Source organism: Anopheles nili, chromosome 3 (assembly GCF_943737925.1).
Source record: "Anopheles nili chromosome 3, idAnoNiliSN_F5_01, whole genome shotgun sequence".
NCBI classification, from domain to species: domain Eukaryota; kingdom Metazoa; phylum Arthropoda; class Insecta; order Diptera; family Culicidae; genus Anopheles; species Anopheles nili.
In genome coordinates, this window is record NC_071292.1 from 39,171,253 (window position 1) to 39,190,933 (window position 19,681).

The 19,681-nt window shown below is 45.8% G+C and overlaps 1 protein-coding gene across 1 annotated transcript in view; it reads left to right on the plus strand.

Moving 5' to 3' along the window:
- LOC128725152 (uncharacterized) overlaps positions 1-10,133 on the plus strand; it is a 41,083-nt gene extending 30,950 nt beyond the window's left edge. Inside the window, exons 3-8 of the mRNA XM_053818873.1 lie at positions 319-387; positions 6,410-6,462; positions 8,405-8,474; positions 8,537-9,034; positions 9,111-9,833; positions 9,900-10,133. Of these exons, the coding sequence (XP_053674848.1) occupies positions 319-387; positions 6,410-6,462; positions 8,405-8,474; positions 8,537-9,034; positions 9,111-9,833; positions 9,900-9,986 (1,500 nt within the window). The 3' untranslated portion in view covers positions 9,987-10,133. The remainder of the gene's footprint in view (positions 1-318; positions 388-6,409; positions 6,463-8,404; positions 8,475-8,536; positions 9,035-9,110; positions 9,834-9,899) is intronic.
- Positions 10,134-19,681: the final 9,548 nt, after the last annotated feature.

Sequence of the window (19,681 nt, forward strand, 5' to 3'; positions counted from 1 at the left end):
CGGCCACGAGAAAGGGTCGCGCGTAAGTGGATGAAAAAATGAGGGAACGGCTTTAAAAGGCTTTCGGAAGTGCCAGAGCAAATCAAAGAGTAAAAAAAGAAAAGAATTATTGAAAGATTACACACTTATCGCATGGGGCTGATGACAAGCGTTGGATTAATGGTGCACCAAATGCGGATAAGAGGAGTGATGCCATGCGTCACACGGTGCTGAAAGATGCGCAAAGTTTTCAGAGCTTAGAGGCGTGGAAAATGATAACCGTGCACCGAGAAACCCTTCACAGGATTCACGTTCCCCCTTTTTTCCACTCATTTCCAGGAACTGTTGGAAGCTCGCATTGCGGAACTAGAAGAGGCCTTATTAAAGCTACAAGAACGAGTAAACCAAGTAAGTACACCCAAAACGGTGGCAAGAACCAAGAAGCACAAAGAAGTTTGCATTTCGTAAAGCAAATTGTTACACTGGCTGTGTTTAATTTTCATCCGCAAGTACAGCCGGCCGCCGCACGCTGTGGCTTCCGGTTTTCGGGTTTGCCTCCAATTTCCTGACACTCACACACCTACAGCGTTTTATACGAGCTCCCCCTGTTCGTGTACGACAGGCAGCAAGAGAGCACAGGAAGGCTTTAAGTTGAAAATCTCCTTCCGCCTGAATTGCGTTCCGAGCGGACAGCACAGGGGTTTTTCCAATGGGCTTTTTTTCTGCGTCACATTCTCCCAGATCAGGGGACCGGGCTTAACTATCAATTCCGTTGAAAGTTTCACGTGGAGGAAAAAAATCGAAAAAGTTGTCCAGCTCGAAAGGACTTATACCAATACGGAAGCAAATAAAGAAAAGTTCCGCTAGTGGGGATGACGGCACGTGAACCCGTGAGGCTGAACAACCAAAGGGAAGCCTGGTGACAAACTCCAGGGTGCGTAGGTACGCCTTAACGGAAACGTGAAAGTGACAAAATCTCCATTGGTGTATCGGAATGAACGGAAGTTTACACCACTGAATTATGGTTTGTGCGTGCGCGCTGGGAAAGTGCGCAAAAAATATGGATTTTTTTTATTTGTTTGAAAATGTTTTAAATTCGAAGCTGACAATCGCAGCTGGCGATTCGGAGTCATCAATCCCAGAGTGGGTGTCGTTTTTATTCACGATTGATTGGTGAAATGCTAGCTTGAACTAGCTCGAAAACCCCAGCAAAAGGGCCTCTAAAGGTTCCGCAGGGATACGAAAAAGAGCGTCTTGGGTGGGTGGGATCTGTTGGTTCTACTGCGCATCCGAACCGTTCGCATGTCCCAGCCGATTCCTTTTTCCTTTCTCGTCGCAATGGAGGGGATGATGAAATTGAAAGAAAATCTCTTTGTCTTTGTAGCGAGATGCCACCGAATACGGTCGCAAAAGTCGTTGAAGGAGAAGGAAACAGATAAGCCCTCCGTACCGGTCGGTGGGAGGCCTCGGAATGAGGCCTTGAGATGATCTGTTATTTGAATTATCCCCGGAATTGGTTTTATAATCTGGCAATCGAACCGAATCAGTTCCTATTTTGGGGGCCCATTTTCCTCACCTGATTGCTTCCACTTATTGTGCCTGCGAGCCCACCATCGTCATTTAGGGGTGTGCAGATAAGGGCTGTTACCGACAACCGACAGAAGACGTTGGCAAATTCTGTTCGATTCGATGTCGCTGCGCAGGAACTTTCATTAAGCGTTTATATTGTCTGCGTCTCGATTGGAGGGGATTCACGGAAAGCATCGAAGTTTGGAGCGACATTGAAGTACATCATGACAATCGCTAAGAGCTTGATGATGAGCGTTTCTTTGGGGGTATTTTTTCCGTTTCGAATCCCTAACTCTGAAGCATTGAAGTTTGGTTTTGTGTTTTTTTAAGAGCAATCCTACTGAAAGTTTTCTACTTATAGGCATGCAAATGATGAAATGCATAACAAAATGAACTGTTCCAAAAAACTATATAGGAGGAACCCGTCAATGTTCATGCATTTAAAAATAATCTAGATCGTACCGGTTGGCTCTCATCAACAAAGGGGTTATGCAAAAATATAAACCCCTTACACATTGTGCCCGGCAAACAGATACTCGCAACCTCTAATTCCCTGGACGCGGCTTATATTTGCCCTTTGGTCCTGCGTGTGTGCTGCATGAACTAAATTTCCGCTCCAAGTTTCCGTTCAGCTCCGTGGGGCAGTTGGATCGCCGACAGACTCGACCCTTCATGAATGAACCTTGCGTGGGGAACAACATTTTATCACTGCTTTTAAAGTATCTACCACACACGACAGCCTTAGCAGGAAGGGACAGAAGCGTAGGCGTTCTGCATTCACCGACTGGTTTTGGAACGCATTCAACACGGCTCCGCGAGCGAACAAACGAACAACAACGCCAACAAACAAAAGTGGGAATGCTCCCATCGATGGGCAGACCCCCCAACTCCCCAATCAATCCGAGTTGCGCCGGAGTTGCGTGTGTGGGAAATACCTACGTAATGCCGCTTATGCGAGGACGTTGCACGTGGTTGTGTTAGTGTTGGGAAATCGGACGATTTCGGCACGTCGTTCAACTACACACACACACACACGCGTGTACCGGGAAGAAGACACGGCAAAATATTCACTGTGTTACCATTGCAACACCACCAGTCCTAAAACCCGCCCGGGGGATCCTTTGTGCGTCTGGTTGGCTTGCGGGCACATACACAGCCGGCGGGAGTGTATCCCAGGGGATCATTTTCAGTGCGGTGAAGAACGAGATTTTTTTTGCCATGCCAGCCACAAACCAGGGTAGCAGCAGCAGGATGGTAATCTGGATCCGTAACCGGGTCCGGGGTTCGGGTGTCCATCCGGTCGGGGTTTTTTACGGTGTGCGTATGAGAAGATAAAATCTTGCTTTATTACCAGAAATATGATCCGCATTTTATTACCGATTCAAAATCGCCAGAGAGCGTGGAAGTGTGGAAGGCGCATCCGAGTTCAGGTCCGAGGGATTGTTTTCGGTGGAGCCCTTTTTCCGGTGGGAAGAAGCAAACAGACCGTAGTTGGTGCGAGGAAGAGGATAGGACGAAAGTAAAACAGTTACTGTGAAGGACGAAAGGTTCGTCAAATTTATGCCATTTTTTTTCTTCGTCCGCTATACTCGCCTTTAGGTCATCAAATTTTGCGAACTTGCCGCTCCATGTTTGAGTGTGCCATGTTTACCGAGTAATTGATTTTGCATAAGTAAGACTGAGTGGAAAACGATTTTCCGTTTCCAAACGGGGAGGTCCACGAAAAAAGAGTCTTTAATCGACGGGCAGTTTTCGAAGGGTCGGTTCTGACGAACGTTGAACGAAGGACGTCTTGAGCCGGTCTCTCGGTCGCTTCCTGGCGCCAGTGGGTTTTTCCGACTGACGGAGTTGCCACCCCTACACTTAACGCAACGCACTTCATCCCTTTCCAAAAGAGCTTCCGAAAGACGAACACGAGCCTATGGAATAGCAACTCCACCCTCCGGGGTCGTGGTGGTGGTGGTGTCCCGTTGTCGTCTCGCTAATGAAAATGAAATAAATGTGCTTTGGTGGCAGCAAATGGAGCGAACACACCCACCACCCAGCATGCTTTCGTTCGCGTCATTTCACTTTCCGTACTTGCGCTTCGTCGAGGTTTGACCTTTCCGTAAGTTCGGGACGAGACGATGGCTAGAAGTTGAAGGAAAACGCCCCGTGTACCGGTCAAGTGAGTTGTGAAGGCAAGCAGTGAATAAAGCTGCAAACCTTCGACCGGGTGGACTCGACTCGCCTACGACGCCTACGATGGAAAATGGGCTTTTTCAATAACAACTGGCACTCACTCTGCGAGGGGTCAACCTAAAATGGCCGTCCGTCGTCCTGGCGGGGATGGGAAAATGCTTCCTTTCAAAGTAATGCCGTGCAATCTGGCCAATTAGATCGCGTTCCGGAAATAGTGTGTACACACACACACACACACACACCTACAGACGAACACCGAAGGAAAAGTGCAATCGTCGAAATGAGGAAATGCGAGCAGACGAAAAGGGCGACACGAGAGGCCAATTCGGAGGCCAAAAATGAATAATTGATGACTGAGAATTATTTCGATCTCCGAACCGAGTGGAGTAATGTGGCTCCTTGCACCGGAAATGCTTCACTTGCACGCGTAGCCTTTTCCAGTAATTCCGGCTCCCGTATGGAAATATTTTGATGAAATAGTTCAGTTTTAAGCCTTCAAGCAGCTTTTGACAATAAGGTTCTTTGCTAGGAGCAGCAATTGTGGTCCATTTGAAAAGCATTATGTTGTGGTATATTTTCACGCCCCACGATGATGTATGAATTATGGGTTTTTCCGTAGCTTTGCGTTGCCTCTCCGAAGATCCGGATGTTCTCAAGCGACAAATCGGAAAACTCATTTTTCTTAGGTGGCCCGGTTCAAAGGCGCCGTGATTGAATTGGGTGCCATTTGTCTTGGGGCTCGGTTATGTGCATATTTTATTGCATTCGAAGCAAAGGCGGCACCACGCGCTTTGCTTGTTGTATGGGGCGTCGCCTAATCCATTGCGCCACTTAGTGGCTTTTCGTTTGATTGGTTCTATTGCTTTCATCGCTTCATTGGTGCGGAACAGTACTGGTAGCCGGAAAGTGGAGCCTGCCCTAGGGAACTAGAAAGGGGTGCTGAAAAATAAAATAAAATAAAAACCACCGCACACAATGACGAACGAGAACGCGGCACTGATGAATGCTGCCCGGTTGGTAAATATGCACAGAATTATGCTTCATTATGGTGCTGAGACACGCGTGTGGCATTTGTTGTGAACATGTTGTGTGTGTGTGTGTTTTCGCTTCCCGTTTTTATATGTTTACACATTCTTGCTCCATCCATCCCGTAAGGCACGCTTCGCTTTAATGGCAAAGCTAATGGGACAGAAAAGAATGCGCGCGGCTATGAGGAAATGGAACACGTGCGTAAAAATTTTCAACCGCCCAATAAAATGCGCCTCCTTCTTGTACGTGTGTGTGTAGATCGGCTTCACCGGTGACAGATTCAAGGGCCATTCTCGACCCTCAGTTTTCCATCCGCATTCGTCCCTTATCGGCTCCCGATGGCCGGGAAACGGAAAATCCCCGAGCGTGCGTCGAAGCAAAACGGTCCTTTTTCTCTACGGCAAAAAAGGGGTTGCGAAACTCGGACCAGTTCATTTTTTGCTAATCAATCAGAGCATCTCCCTAATGATTGAATGTTTCTGCCGTTGAATGGCGGTTTCACTGCTGGCCTGTGTGCAGATAATTGGGAAAAGGTTTCGATGTTTATGATGCTCTCTAGTCTGTTTCCATTTCCACCACTGGCTCCTTCCGGGCGGCTCCATCGCAGGCGGTCGTAAACCTCGGAACTCGGACTCTTGCGCAGTACGATGAAGCTAGCTTCCGAAAATACATAAAACATCAAACGAAACGCGCCAAGAAAGCTGCCTAGATAGCATTTCAGCGGCGTGTGCTGTGCAAAGCGGCGTGAGGGCCCATGGACAACGGGCGTCATTGTCAAGCTTTTCTTCGCCGATTGCCGGGCTCCATATTGCGTTGGTTCTAATTTAACGGATAATTCAACGAACGGCCAGCACGGGTTCTCATCACTACTGTCGCAGCAAAGCCCATCAGCGCAACATAAACGTTCTCCTCCAGCGTGGCGTCAGAGAAAATGGAGGGAAAATAGATAAACGGAGGACATTCCGTACCATGGAGGATTCCACTTTTGACGCGAACAAGCACAAGCAGATGATGACAATGGGAACGCGGGGTAGTAGTGACGGTGAAGTGGTGGTGGTCGGCCTGCGCAAAGATGACTTCCGAATGGCTCTTGTGTCTTTGTGATGAAGTTTTCCTTCCTGGAGTGAATTTAAATTTTTCCACGCCCCACCCAAGGGTTGCCGTTTTTTCCGTTTCCCCCATTTTTCCCCGTTTGCTTCCATCCTCGTGGGAGTCGTGTGGAAAAGCTGGGGAGTCTAGCTGGGGAGTAGTGGCGGAGTTGCGATTGAATTTCCCTTCATGTCACGGAGCGCGATGAGATGCGGCTGACGCCGGTTCTTTTTATGCCACGCCGGAACCGAAGCCTGTGACCGATACCGTGTGACACTTTGTTTTGGTTTTAATTGAATGCAAAAGTTTTTGCTCGAGCTCTAGGATGGGAAATTGTGCTGCGCGCGCGTTGTTTCATTTCATTTCCGATGTGAAAATGGGCGCTTGGTCGGTGGAACGCTAATGAAAACACTATTGGGCGGTGAGTCCGCCGTTTCGGGCCTTGGGTGGGTAGGGAGACAATTTTCCACAAGCGTTTTGTATTTGTTAGGCGTAAAGCGGAAGTGCGCTGATTGTCGATGATGATGTTGCTAATAAGCTGTTTTCTTTCTCTCATTCACAGAGTCAATGTAACTCGCCAACATTGGAAAAGGAGATAAAGGAGCACTTAGAAGTGTAAGTATTAAAAGCGTGCATCAAACCCCTAGCGATCATGTGCAATATGAGTGTGAAAAAGAATTTTAAAGTAAGCCATCATAATATAAAACGTTTTATTGGGGAGGTTTTTTTACACTCCCAAAAGCCGCTCGCGGTTCGAAATAGGGGAAGTCTTCGTGAGCTGGGAAACAGCCCAGAAATGTCTCCAATTTCGGCAGGGTGCCCGTTTCAAACAATCACACCCCTGTGTTTATTAAAGTACCGAAAAAACACATAAAAAAACAGCGCGCTTACACAACAACCTGCACACCAATGAGGCGCAGATGCAGAAATACGTCTGGCGATGGCATGGCATTAAGCGAGTTCGGTTTCACCCGGTAGCAACAAGCCGAAAAAATGTGCAAATATTTACCTTTCCTTTGCTTTCTTTGTTCTTACGTTGCGTTGATAATAAGTTGTCTAAATATGAAAATCCCGGCTGGCGTGTAGCCATGGTTTGTCCGCAGAAAGGCGTCATCCAGCGCGTTACGTCGGAGCGACCGTGATACCGAAGGGTTTTGTTTTGTTTCTCTTGCCATTTCCGGAGCTGTGCGTGGTTTTATTTTGTAAACCGATTCACACCAGTGGTACCCGTATCCGGGGATAGAAGAACAGGTATCCGCCTCGCAATTGGAAGTCATGGAAATGGGGAGTCGTTTTCTCCGCAAAATCTGCTTTTCGTCGTCAAAAGTCACAATCGGGAACCCCCCCAGATCCAGACGTGGAAACTTGGGAAGACGATGGGCGAAAGGAAACGCCAGGCGAAAGCGGGGGTGTGTTGTGGGTTTTCCGTTTAACCTAGGATTTTAATGGCGAAATAGAGGCTAAGAGGAGGGCGCACGGTTGGTCTACGTGGGGAATGGGATGAGATTTATGGTCTCCTGAGGAACGGTAAAGAAAATTTGCGTCTTGCGATCGACTTTTTGGAGCAACCGAATTTGCTACAGCGCAACTTTTTGCTGGCGAGACGGTCCTTTCTTTCTCAAGGACTTGTCGAAGAGATGGCGTGGGCAGGATAGCGACGATTAGGCAAAGTAAACTAAGCAGACAAGGTGGGACAATACGCCGATGCTATCGAGGTTGGTTGCCGCGCACTGAGTGGAACCCTTTTTGTGGCGTTCTTTGTTCACCCAAAGTCGTCTTCAACGGCGTGCCGGGTCGGGCTCGTGCCAGAGGGAAGTGTAATCTTTTAGGTAAATATATGCTGTCCTATCCCCTTGCGAAAGCCCACCAGCTCAAAGGGTCGTTCTCTGACGAGAGCCGATTGAAATGCACGCACGCACGCACCGTCCGGATCCGGAGGCCAAATCTTCGGTTTGTTGGACGACAGTTTGCTCCGAATTGCCCCCGGCTGCGGTACCCCAGTTGGTTATGTTGGAAGAGCATGAATTTTTTATCGATTTAAAATTCCCATTTTCCTTGTTTGGCGTCTTCTCGGTCCTAGTCATGCTGCACGAAGCTGAAGCTCTCTCGAGACGCCTGGGAGAAATCTTTCTTCACCGAAAAGGAATTAGTCGAATCCGTGTTTGTTTTACCATCCCCGGAGGAAATTAGGGTTGTTTAAATCTCACATCCGATCCGAAAAGATACTTTTAAATCCCTGCCAAACGGAGGGTCGTATCAGTTTCCGGGGAGGAATTTAGCGAAAACTTGTTGGTACTATGATATCCTTAGCGATAGAAGTGATGCCTTTTTGAGAGCGTTGCCGTAGCAACCATAATCCTCAATCCTGGTTGCTTTAAGGCTCGTCGACTAGCGGTTAGTGGTAGTGGCTCGGGACCTCCCGACCAGACCGGGACCGACGTGTTCCATTCCATTAGCAACCGAAGTGGCTGGCAACGGTCGCAGGAAGTTGTAATATCTCGGATGTTATATTGATGTGCTCAAACTAACCTTTTGCTTTCTCCATCTTCCGTTACAGCATGAGCAAAGCAATGAAGACAAAGGATCGAAAGTCGATGCAAGTTTGTCGGGAGCATAAAACACTTCAGGTAAGTTATGGGACGATGGTGCGTGCATGCCACATTGTACTAATGGACGGATGTTCTTTCAGGTGCGCTTTCAGAAGCAAGAGAACAGCCTGCTGGCGCTTCAAAATGAGAACAAATCGCTACACCAAAGAGTAAGGCAGTACGAGACGTGTTTGGACGACATTATGCGCAAGGTGGTCGATGCACTCGTGGCGGAGGATAGCCTACGGGATGAGGTTGCCATCCTGAAGGGGCGTGTGCGCGACCTGGAGGCGCAGAATGCAGCTCTCGTCACCACCCACGCCAGTCCTGCAAAAAGCCGCGACGAAGGCTACTGCACGATGAGCTCGGGACAACCGCAACCACCAGCGGAAGGACATCTGGAAGAGCTACCAGAGGAACCCGAGCAATGGCTGATGTCGGCAGAACCCTGCACGGCCGATATGGAGGACTGGAGCATGTCCCAGGAAGAGCTGGCTACGGCGCTGGATGAGGAAAACCACGAGTGGTTATGGAACTCCAGCTTTCTTACTACGACGGAAACGCAGACTGAAGACATAACCGCTCTGCTACACGAACAAGTACGCGTTCCGGCCACCACGTGTGCTTTCTTCCGGTCACGATTTTCTGACGAGGTGCTTTTATCTTTTCCCACAGATCGTGTACTCTGAGGACGAGGAAGTGGCGTGTACGAATTTCACCCGTGACTTTTATCGACTAGTCAGCTTTACATCCGGCAGTACGCGCAGTTTACACTCGCCGGTGGCCGCTGGCGGCACAAATGGCGAAGGTGTGGGGGATCTTAGTGATTCGAAGGACACAAGTAGCAGTACGTTGGCGGCGGATGGACCGAGCCCAAGCAAAGACGCCAATTGCGACAGCAGCGATGAAGACGACCACGAAAGACTGTCTCAGAGCCCAACACCGAGCGAAGGAGGCCGAGCACAGGTGCTTAGTTGTTCCTCGAGCGATTCGAGCGACGCGTTGACTGAAAAGCTGCAACCAGCGGCTTCGGTGTCGTTGTCGACCAGCGCGACCACTGCCGCTGAAGACGAAGATGTGGTAGTCATCCGCTGCCAGCCGGCCCACAAGAAAGGTGCTCAATCTCTGCCCCAGTCGCCAAATCGCCGTCACTTGACTGCGTCGAAACTACCCCATGATAGCCACGTTAGAAGTGGGCTAGTGGCAACAAAGCCTCCACTTCCGCTCAACACGGCCGATCTGCTGCAGGATGTGCTGATCACTTGTCGCAGTCAGCTGTCCGGTCAGGGTGCCGCCAAACACGAGAACTCAGCAACTGTACGTTCGCTGTCACCAGCCTCACCGACATGGCGAAGAAGCACCGGTTGGAAACGAGTACAGCGCGGAAACGGGGTACATGTAAGTGGAACCGGCAAGAGTCGTTCATTTGATGTGTTACATTACGGCTGTGCTTGTCATTTTCAGGAGACGCACATCCCTATCCCTATCGGAGCGAAGGACCGACTGAAGTCGCCACCACCGGTGCCGATCCGCAGGACCTACGCCAGTTAGCCGACCGTCTATTGCGGCGACTAACGGGTAACGGCCGGACTGATCTAATCCATGGTGCTTGTAACGCCCACGTCCCGCAGACATGCCCAAGAGATACAAACTAATCAGGTAACGGAGCGCAAATGTGCATTTATGCGTACACGACGCTGTATACCGCAGCCTGCCGGTTATTTTGGATGTTTGGTCAAGATCAGGGAAACGGTATTTGCTCTCCATACACCAGCGTACACCAATAGCAATAGCACACAATCCTCACATTTATTATATACATATACATAAATATATATACAGTTATACACACGGTCCTGTAACACCTTATATATATGTGACGGAGAGCGAGATATTAACAGGAAACACTAACTCCACGGCGCTGCAGCATTAGCTGCGTCGGTGAACAACTCAGCATAATGCGTTAAACTAGCTGCGCGAGCAGAAGCAGAAGCGAATTAGAGCGTAAGATAACAACTTTTGTGATAGTACGTTTAAACACACATAACTCGGAACAAAGGAATGTCGAGGGAAGACATCCGCAGCGAAACCTCGGAGCAGATACGCTGACCTGTACTGAAACGGAGACACGCATACTGCCAGCAAACAATGTTTCACCTCATACATAACTCGGCGTATACAGTTAACTATATTCTACTTCGTAATAGGCGATCGATGGTTGGAACTGTTGGACAATAAGAATTTTTGCATGCATTTCTGGCGAATACGAGGCAAGATGTGCGATGGATAGAGATGGAACACTCAGAAAGAGCAACCTTCATCGCCTAACCTATGAACAGTTTCGGCTTCAGCGAAACCGAAACTAAACTAAAAGGATTGGTTGTGACCGAGTGCAACAATGTAATAAATTAAACGCTAAATCAGAGCAGGATATCTCGTAGTCGTTGCGCTACCTGAAACGGGTTAAGAACATCGGATGGTTTTTGTTAAGTTCGGTAAATGTACATCGAGACGTCGATAGATATGATGCAGGGCAATACAATATTGCTGCTAGAGGCTGCTGCGTTAACTACCAGCCAGCATAGGATGACCGTATTTAACGGAGCTGCTTTTTAGAAGATTACGTCGTTTAACATTTCGTTGCTTTCCAAATATGGTTTGACGTGGTGGTGAAACTAGCCCGTCACACGTTCCTTAACACACTCAAACATGCTATATTGCGTTCCGTTTTCTCAGCATGCATCCTTGGCGATATTGCACACGTGCCCATGTCTCGACGGACTAGGTGCTTCCGACTGTTTCAGCTTAGGTGGCAGCCTTCTCGCTTAACTCTGTGCTGTCTTAGTCGCCGACTACCACCGTTTGTAAATTGATTGTTCTTTAGTTTGGTCTGTTTTGCTACAATCACTCGCATTTATACTCCTTTACTGCTTATGTCACGAGCTTCGTGGCAGCTATCGATTGTTGTTGAAAGACAACAAGCTCGCTTCGTTTAGTGATGCCAGGAATGCGCTTCGTGAATTGTGTATGTCACCGTTGTCGTACGCTAGCATGTCTAAAGTCTTCTCGCCGCTTCATATCCTACAATCGCGAACGTATAGTAGTTGTGAATACTTTGTTGCGTGGATTTGCTTAGCAAAAATTTAGTAGAAACCAAACCATGAAAAGAAAGGAAAGCTGACGGGACAAGACGGAATGTGTGATGCGACTGTGTAGAGGATGCGGCGGGTGATGTGTTGTCCTATAGAAGTTTCAAAAGCATCTCAAGCAGCTTTGCAAACCCTAACCTACAACCGCTCCCTAACAAGCATCGCATTTTTGTTAACATGCCTCTATCAGCCATGCCTGTTCTTAATAGTCATACGCAAACTCTCACCCATGTTCACTAGGTCTCCGAGGCTGCGGGACTAATATTTTACTGTGTCGCCTAGGGTAGTTACGATATGCTAGATGTCGTTGTGTAAAAGAGAGTGTCGTTCGGAATGGAGCTACGACGGTACGTCTGAGTTAAAAGTAGAGTTACTAGCCGTTCGGTCGTGGTAAACTTTTCGAAATATCAACAATCATTCATGCACACATCATACTAACGCATTGTGAGATATGTGGTTACTGTGCGGAGAACCGCAGGTTCCCCTCGTTGACGGGATGTAAATTTAACTTAATTTTCTCTTTGTATACATACTGAGAACGTTGAAAACCGTACTGAGACAACGCAATGCATTATACACTATTTACTTTCGTAATAGGTTCGTATATAAGTACCAGCTAGAGGGACTTCTATTTATATCGTACAGTGTCACTTGCCGCTACTAGCGGGCAGTATGATCAGGTATGTTGTGTATGGTGCAGAGTTTGTAAGAAAAACGTCTGCTCAAAAATTAAACGAAAACTTAGAATGGCCTTCGCCGTGCGCCGAAGAAGCAGAGTAGGGTTTGTGAAAAATTTCATGATAGTAATATTAAAACCTTTTCAAACTAATCAAACTAAAGCCGATGGTGTATGTGTGTGTTGTACCCTTCGAAAAATCATGATGACTCTTATTCATAGTGCCGGTTCCGTTGAGATAGAGCACGATGACAAGTAAGTGCGATCAAAGTATGGATCAAATCTAATGTCTAAATTGTTTTTAATGTATTTTGCAGCTTACTATAGCTGTTGTAAATATTTTAATAGATTTTTATTGTGTTAGTTACGTTTAGTGTCTATAGATTCTTGACAAATTATCATTCACAGCATCTTGCCAACGAATCTCGAAAGTGTTGCAATCGACAGTAGCGTCATCTATGGTCGGGGAACGGCATCATCGTTGTGTGAGGGAGACGACTAAACACTGCTTCGAATCGTATCGGCACACTGGTTTTGCAAGCGGACGTAAATCATTTACTAGATATCTTTTATTTTGAATCATTCTCTGATTACTCCGATAATTTCGGATGCCTTAATAAAGAAATAAAGAAGTCTTTCACGAGAGTTGTAATGTAAAACTAACGAAAATCGAATCAAATAGCAAATTTTATAACATCGAAAAATAAATTGATATTTTTAAAGGGAATGATTTTGCATCTAATTTGTAAAGTATGTATTCACAATTAAATTTTAAGATAATATTCAAAGAGTATTGTTTAATAATATTTAAATGGAATCCTGTGTTTGTGATGTGAAAACTCTCAACTACTCTATACTGTTCATCAACCGTGTATGTCATTTTTTTATTCAATATGCATGCATGTTCCAATTGTAGAAATTGACGAAAACAATCTTATTATATGAATATCAATAATGTCAATTTATCGCTCAAAATTTATGCTCGTGAACTTCTGACAGATTTTTTTGACTTCATACTTTCTATATTGTAACCTTCATTCTTCGACGAAACAGTTCAACAATCAAACCCTTTTTGCGCCTCTTTCGTGGTGGTAGCAAAAACTACATGATTCTGCAACACAATTTACGCCACGCTGGTACGTATCTTGGAACTGAACAACCGAATACTTTGCCCATTTGTTTGAAGATGTTGTAAGAAAAATGAGCCTCGTTTGAGCCTGTATTGTGAGACGAATAAGGAGAAAGCCGTAGATTGATTTGCTGTTGCTTTCGATGAACAGATCTCGACGTGTTAGGAATCATTTGATCGGCTTGCGTTTGGTGAGCCTTTTTTTTTCGAATACGCTTAGCTGATCTTTTCTAAAACAAATCTGTTACGAGAAACAGTGTTCTATCGCAAGAATCGCATGTAGTTTCGGTCGACTCGGTTGGCCACCATTTGCTGTTAGTTGATGAACACTTTTTCGGTCGGTTGAGTGCATTGCATTAATCAAATGTTAGCACATTTTAGCTGACTCGGTACACTTTTGCCCACATTTTTCTCAGCAGTTTCGATCGCATTGCTTTCGCTCCGTGCGCATCGTCTTGTTCGCACCAATCCAGTTGTCCTTCTGCGTGTTTTTTTCCACGGATCCAACGCCGTAAAACTAATCGCCCGTGAAAACACACACGAAGCCAATTCCCAGCGGTATTGTTTTGAAACCGTGCCCGGTGTTGCCATTTGCTTGTGCTCGTTTGATTGCTTGTCAGCGAAAATTTCGCTCGACGAGCGCCAATTGAATGATGAGTGGCAGTGCTAGTGGAGCGACAGGAGCGAACCGGAAACACTCAATAAATCTGGGTCAATTTTGAAATTCCACGTAAGCCGCATGAGCGGGACACATGGGCCGTTGAATCGCATTCGATTTCGAAGCTAATCAATTGCCTTCGGCCCCATTTGATTGATGGGTTCAACAGCGCACCATACGACAGAAAGAAAGAGAGATGGAGAGAGAGAGAGAGAGAGAGAGAGAGAGAGAGAGATGTCTGTGTGCGTGTGTGGGTGGCGAAAGGGCATGAGAATACGACCGGAAGAAGACATCCTTCGGCAGGGAGGCATCCTCCAACAAGCTGGTTAATAATCGTCCTTGAGCTTGAAGAGCATCCATCTCACGGAGGATGCCGTTTTGACGTTTGAAGGGACATTCAACCGAGGACCGGAAGCACATTACATTAGCGGTCCTTGTCGAGCTGCGAAGGTGGTGGCACGTGGCGAGGCGCGTTTGCGTAAGGCAACTTTCTTCGGGCCCGGATGTGACCACCCTCAAATGGGAGGGTAGGGATCGTCTTCCGTCCACAAAACAGATGAACCCCAACCCAGACAAACGTGTCCGTATGGGCGATGACTTAACAGGTTGACTTGCTCCTGGACAGGCTAATGAAGGACGAGGACAGCTTCCACCGGGAGAGATCGTTTTGGCAAAATCACGCCTTTGCCACGTGTGAGGTGGCTTGCAAGTGGGAATCCATTAGGCGCTGGTTTGGTGTATGTATCGGTTTCAAGTGCGGCATTACACGTTGTAAGTCGTTTCCGCGAACCGATGAAAGCGAACCGGCGTGAGTTGTGGACGGGCCGTATGAGCACACACCGGAGGCGAATAAGTAAATTATTTCGAATGTGCTACGACAGTTCCGCTTAGCTCCTTTGTGGCCTGCTGGTCGTGTGCGTGTTTTTATTTTGGGAGGTATCCTGCAAAGGACTCCACGTGGTTCCGTTATCGATCGTGTTCCACGTGCTCGTGGGTGTAAGTACACACAGGTAATTATGGCACAGCTATCTTTCGAAGAGGGGATCAAAATACAAGCTCCAGGTAACGTGGTTTAATTCAGTCTTCCGCGACATTCCACTTTTCTGGTATGCGAAAAACCCAAAAGACGCCATGTGTTGAGAAGTGTCGGAGATGATTTAATTATCGTCGCCTTTTCGGCTCCCTTTTTAATAAATTCCTTGCTTAATTTCTTTTCGTCGTTGTGTGAAACGCGTAAATAAAGCCTATAGAACGACGTGACGAAGGATACTGTCGTTTTGGCAAGCCTGGTTATACAGCAGTTTGCGGTTTTGAAATCGTGACATAGGTGTAATTGTTCTCTTGTACACAGTATCTGGAATGGAATATATGCGTCACTATAACAACTCTATAGGTACTGCACTGTAGTTTGTCTCTCTTGTTGTACATTGGATAGATGATGCCAAAAATCCAATCACAAGCCTTCCATTCTCTATTCCATAGCGACAATATGACATGATTTTATTGTTCTATTGGTGCACCTTCATTCTTAATTAGTTCAGCCGTTTTTCCATCAGTGCCAGGTGCCTTATTTTTCTTCAGCCGATGGATAGTCAGTGGAAGCTAGTATAATATCGTCTGTTAGTGAAACCTCCTAGCGTTTTTGAATTGATCTTTTAATAACTCATCGAAGTACTGAGCCCATTCGGAGAGCACCACAGGCCGATAGTTGACCAGATTCCGATCCTTTCTTCGGTGGCATATCATCTAAAGAGTGAAGTTATTTCGATATCCTTTTTGGATAATAGTAATGCATTCGTTTTCGATCTGATTTTAATTGGCTCGATACGGGTATTGTAGATGTTCACACACGTAGACTTCGTAATATATGATAGTCAGTTAGTTCTTGAAACAATATGACTGGCCCAAAGCCCAAACCTTCAAAAGGCTCAAGATGAATTTGTATACATAATTGGTTCATAGTGATGAAACACGTTTCATAGGTCAATAAAAAATGTTTAAAACTGCTATCAAAGTCGGTATGCCCTATGATATACTCAAATTTCAATATATTCAATTTAACGGATCAACTTAAAACCGCTCGAAATGAACGACGGAAAAAGCTAGATCTATTTTTAGTCAAGCATCGTTCCTGCAACTCCAAACCAAAAAAAACTTATTTTTCTAATATAAAATGATTCATTGCTGTAGCTAAAATACAGCTTAGATCGTATTCGTTGTCTATAAGCACGAGAAAATCTTTTATTTGAAATTTTTTGAATGAGGCAAAGACTGTTTCATTAACGAATGTAGATGCAGAAACTAGATGAAGGCTGAAACACTCATCTCTAGTGAAGTTGCATTACATTTTGAAGCAATGGTTTTCGTTCGGCTTTTCATCAACTTCAGTCATGACTTGACTGAGATTCAAAGAATTTATGCTAAAAAATGGGAGGAAGAATGACTTTAGTATATTTTAACTTTTTAAAAAAATATGGTGCCAACCAGAGAAACACATTGTATAAATCAAATTGAAATAAATTTTGTGCTCGACTACCACATGATTTGCTGAAGGATGGATGACTTAGGGATGTCAGCGCTACTTGTCATGACGAAGCTTAATTTTTCTCAATGGACCATCGTGGTGCCACAGGATATGATTGAATCTGCAGCATGACTACCAACTTGTGAATGGAAAAAAAATCAAAATGAAGTACCTTTTCTTTATGATGTTTTGTTGAGAAAACATGAAATGAAGAAAAAAACTGATTGCTTTCGGCGAAGCAGTACGTATAAACGCCAAGTGTGCTGGATTGGCTGATTCTATTGCGAAGGAAACAAATTGTCTTATAATTTAAACTTTAATTTAATTTTTTTTACTATTCCCTTATTTTACTGTACAGCATGATAACGTATAAGAATACGAAAACGCATAAGAATTTCTCTATGAATAATTTATGTATAAAGCTACAGATATCGTAATATTCTAACCGCCGTAAAGCTGAGTATTGACAGGCGTAGGCGAATGAGAATCATCCTAACTCAAGTAAACGATCCATTATTTAAAGCCCCCTTTTTAAACCTACAAGATGATTAAAATTAACCTCGTCTACGCACGATTTTATGTTTCTGGCGGAAAGCCATCGATCCGACAGAAGCGCCTCGTTAATAATTTTTTTTTGCCGTTCCTTTTTTCAAACTTTCTTTCGCTTCGCAAAACCCACGTTATCTACGATGAAAATTCTTCGGGATCACAAAAGTCAGTTAAAGCTGATCATTAATCAAGGAGATGTAAAATATGGGCAAAGCACTCGGGTTGGGTAGACAGAGTTCTAAAAAAAAATAAACGGCATAAAAGGTAATCACGCAAAATAAAATGGCAAATAAGATGACGAATTGTGTACATTTCCAAGGTTTGCATGATGCTTTTTGCCGCTGTTACACCAACTCGTGATGCGAAAATGAATACCACCCATCTGGTATCATGTTTCATCTTAAAAGGGAAACGATTCTTACCGTTACACGGTAAAAGGTTCCTTCGTAAGGACCAAATAACCGGTGACGCTTGTAATCAATAAAACAAAAATGAATCCGCACCGAGGCACCGTAACGACGTGCCATTTAAAATACATCATCACGGCTTGTAGATAGAGCAAGCATTATCATTGAGTAATAATTCATTTGTGTAACTTCTGCTAGCGCTAAACAATTAGCTCAAATGGCTCTGACTAGTCAGACACGGAATCCACTTAAACGCCACACAGGCGAGTCATGACAATGATTAATCACTTCCTTCCCAACGTCGATCTCAAGCCAGCTCGAAACCAAACCAATGATCGGTTTCACGACTCCTTCCAAAAGAAAACGCCACGAGCTAAAACAGCCAGCTGAAGGGGATAAGGATGATTAGCATTATGTTTCGCAGCATCGTTCATTGGCTAAATGACCGTCATTTAGGCATCGGAAACGGTTATTGAGAGCACCGATAAAGTTCAGATGCATGTTTCATGCATACCGAAATGGCCGAAAGGGCAATAACACATGGAAAATGGGGAAATAATCACGCAAACACGAGCCCATTGTCGCAGCGGGGAACGAAACGTGCGAAAAAAAAACCACTCGAAGAGGCCTTGGAGGGCTGCAAGTGGAACAAGGGATATTGATTTCCTAATTTTATTCCCATTAAATCGCACTGCAATCCCAGCCAAACCGATAATCCTGGCGCTGGCGGAAAGTGTCTCAAAACGATTCCCGTTTCGGCGTGGGTGGGAGTTTTTCCCGAACAACATGGATGCAATTATTGACGAGTGTGTGTGTGTGTGGAATTTGACGTCGTTTCGGTCGTGTCGGGAGCATGGCAGCAAAGTAAAAACAATGGCAAAAAAGTCCTTGAAGTAGACCGAAGAGTGTGGGCGAGCAAAAATCGATACAATTTGCTTCTCCCGAGAGCCGACGATGCGTGTAGCTTGTTTGATGAAAATTTCTAATTGAGCGATTACATGGGCGCATTAAATCCGCCATCTGGCGGGCAGAAATAGCCGTGTTTCGTGTAAGACGGATGCTTTCTTGGTTGCTCGGAAGCCCGCATGCGTTGCTTAGCAACGGAGGAATAAAATAAAAACTTATAACAAGGCGATGGGGATTTCCTCGAAGCATTATCCAATCACGATGTCCGAGAGAAAGCTAACACCGAGGTTGGATTAAGGACGCCCGATTGGCACGTCTGAAACTCAATATGCCGATTTTGGAGCTCGGAAATAACAGTACATTTAGTTCACATCCGATACCACTGCTTGTACCCGAATGTACTCGGAATTAACTATTCCGATATCAACTAACTGCAATTATTCATTACATGAGCCTGAAATTGCGCGTGGTTCGCAGGATTTGTATTCAATTAGAGCTCTGTCGATCTCACTACTCGGTGGTGAATAAATCACAACCTCAACTAGCAGCCGAATCGCGAGCTCGATGGCCCTTTGGGTTGGCATTATCGCCCGACGGTGACAATTAATAATGCACTTGATCGATGTGTGGCGGAAAAGCATCCAGGTGTTGCTGTAATCACGCGATCTGCGATGTAAGCTTGTTGCTGTTTAGCATAATCTGCGAACGCGTGCGTGGTAATTAATTTAAATTGCAGCTCAAATTGCCTCACACTCGCGGCGATCAAACTCGTCGAGCTCGTGGCACCGTAAATTATCTGTTCTTGTTGGTGAGCGAGCAAGCATCACGGGGCGCTCAAGCGCGTAATATTTGGGGCTAGTTTGCTTCGAAAGGGCAAACCACGCTTATGTTGCGCCGGGTTTTGAATGCGTGGCGAAATCGACGAACAGCAAGACCTCTGTTTCTCGGTTGGTAAGATTTACGGTGTTTATTTCGCTTTCGCCGCAATATCGGCACCACACGACGACCCAGCCACCTGACGGGTTCTAGAATTCTTGCCATCCCACCAACTCCTTCCCACCGCCAGGCGAAAAATGCCAAGCGTGCCAGGAAGCCAGGAATCGGAAAAGCAAAACAAACCATCCCACAACTCACCATTATTGCCATCGATTTGACAAGAATGGGAGTACAAGGCTTCATGCAAGGGTTGCGAGTGTTTAACCCCGTTCCGAACGCTTGCCCACGAGGACGGTAAACGTTTTTCCATTT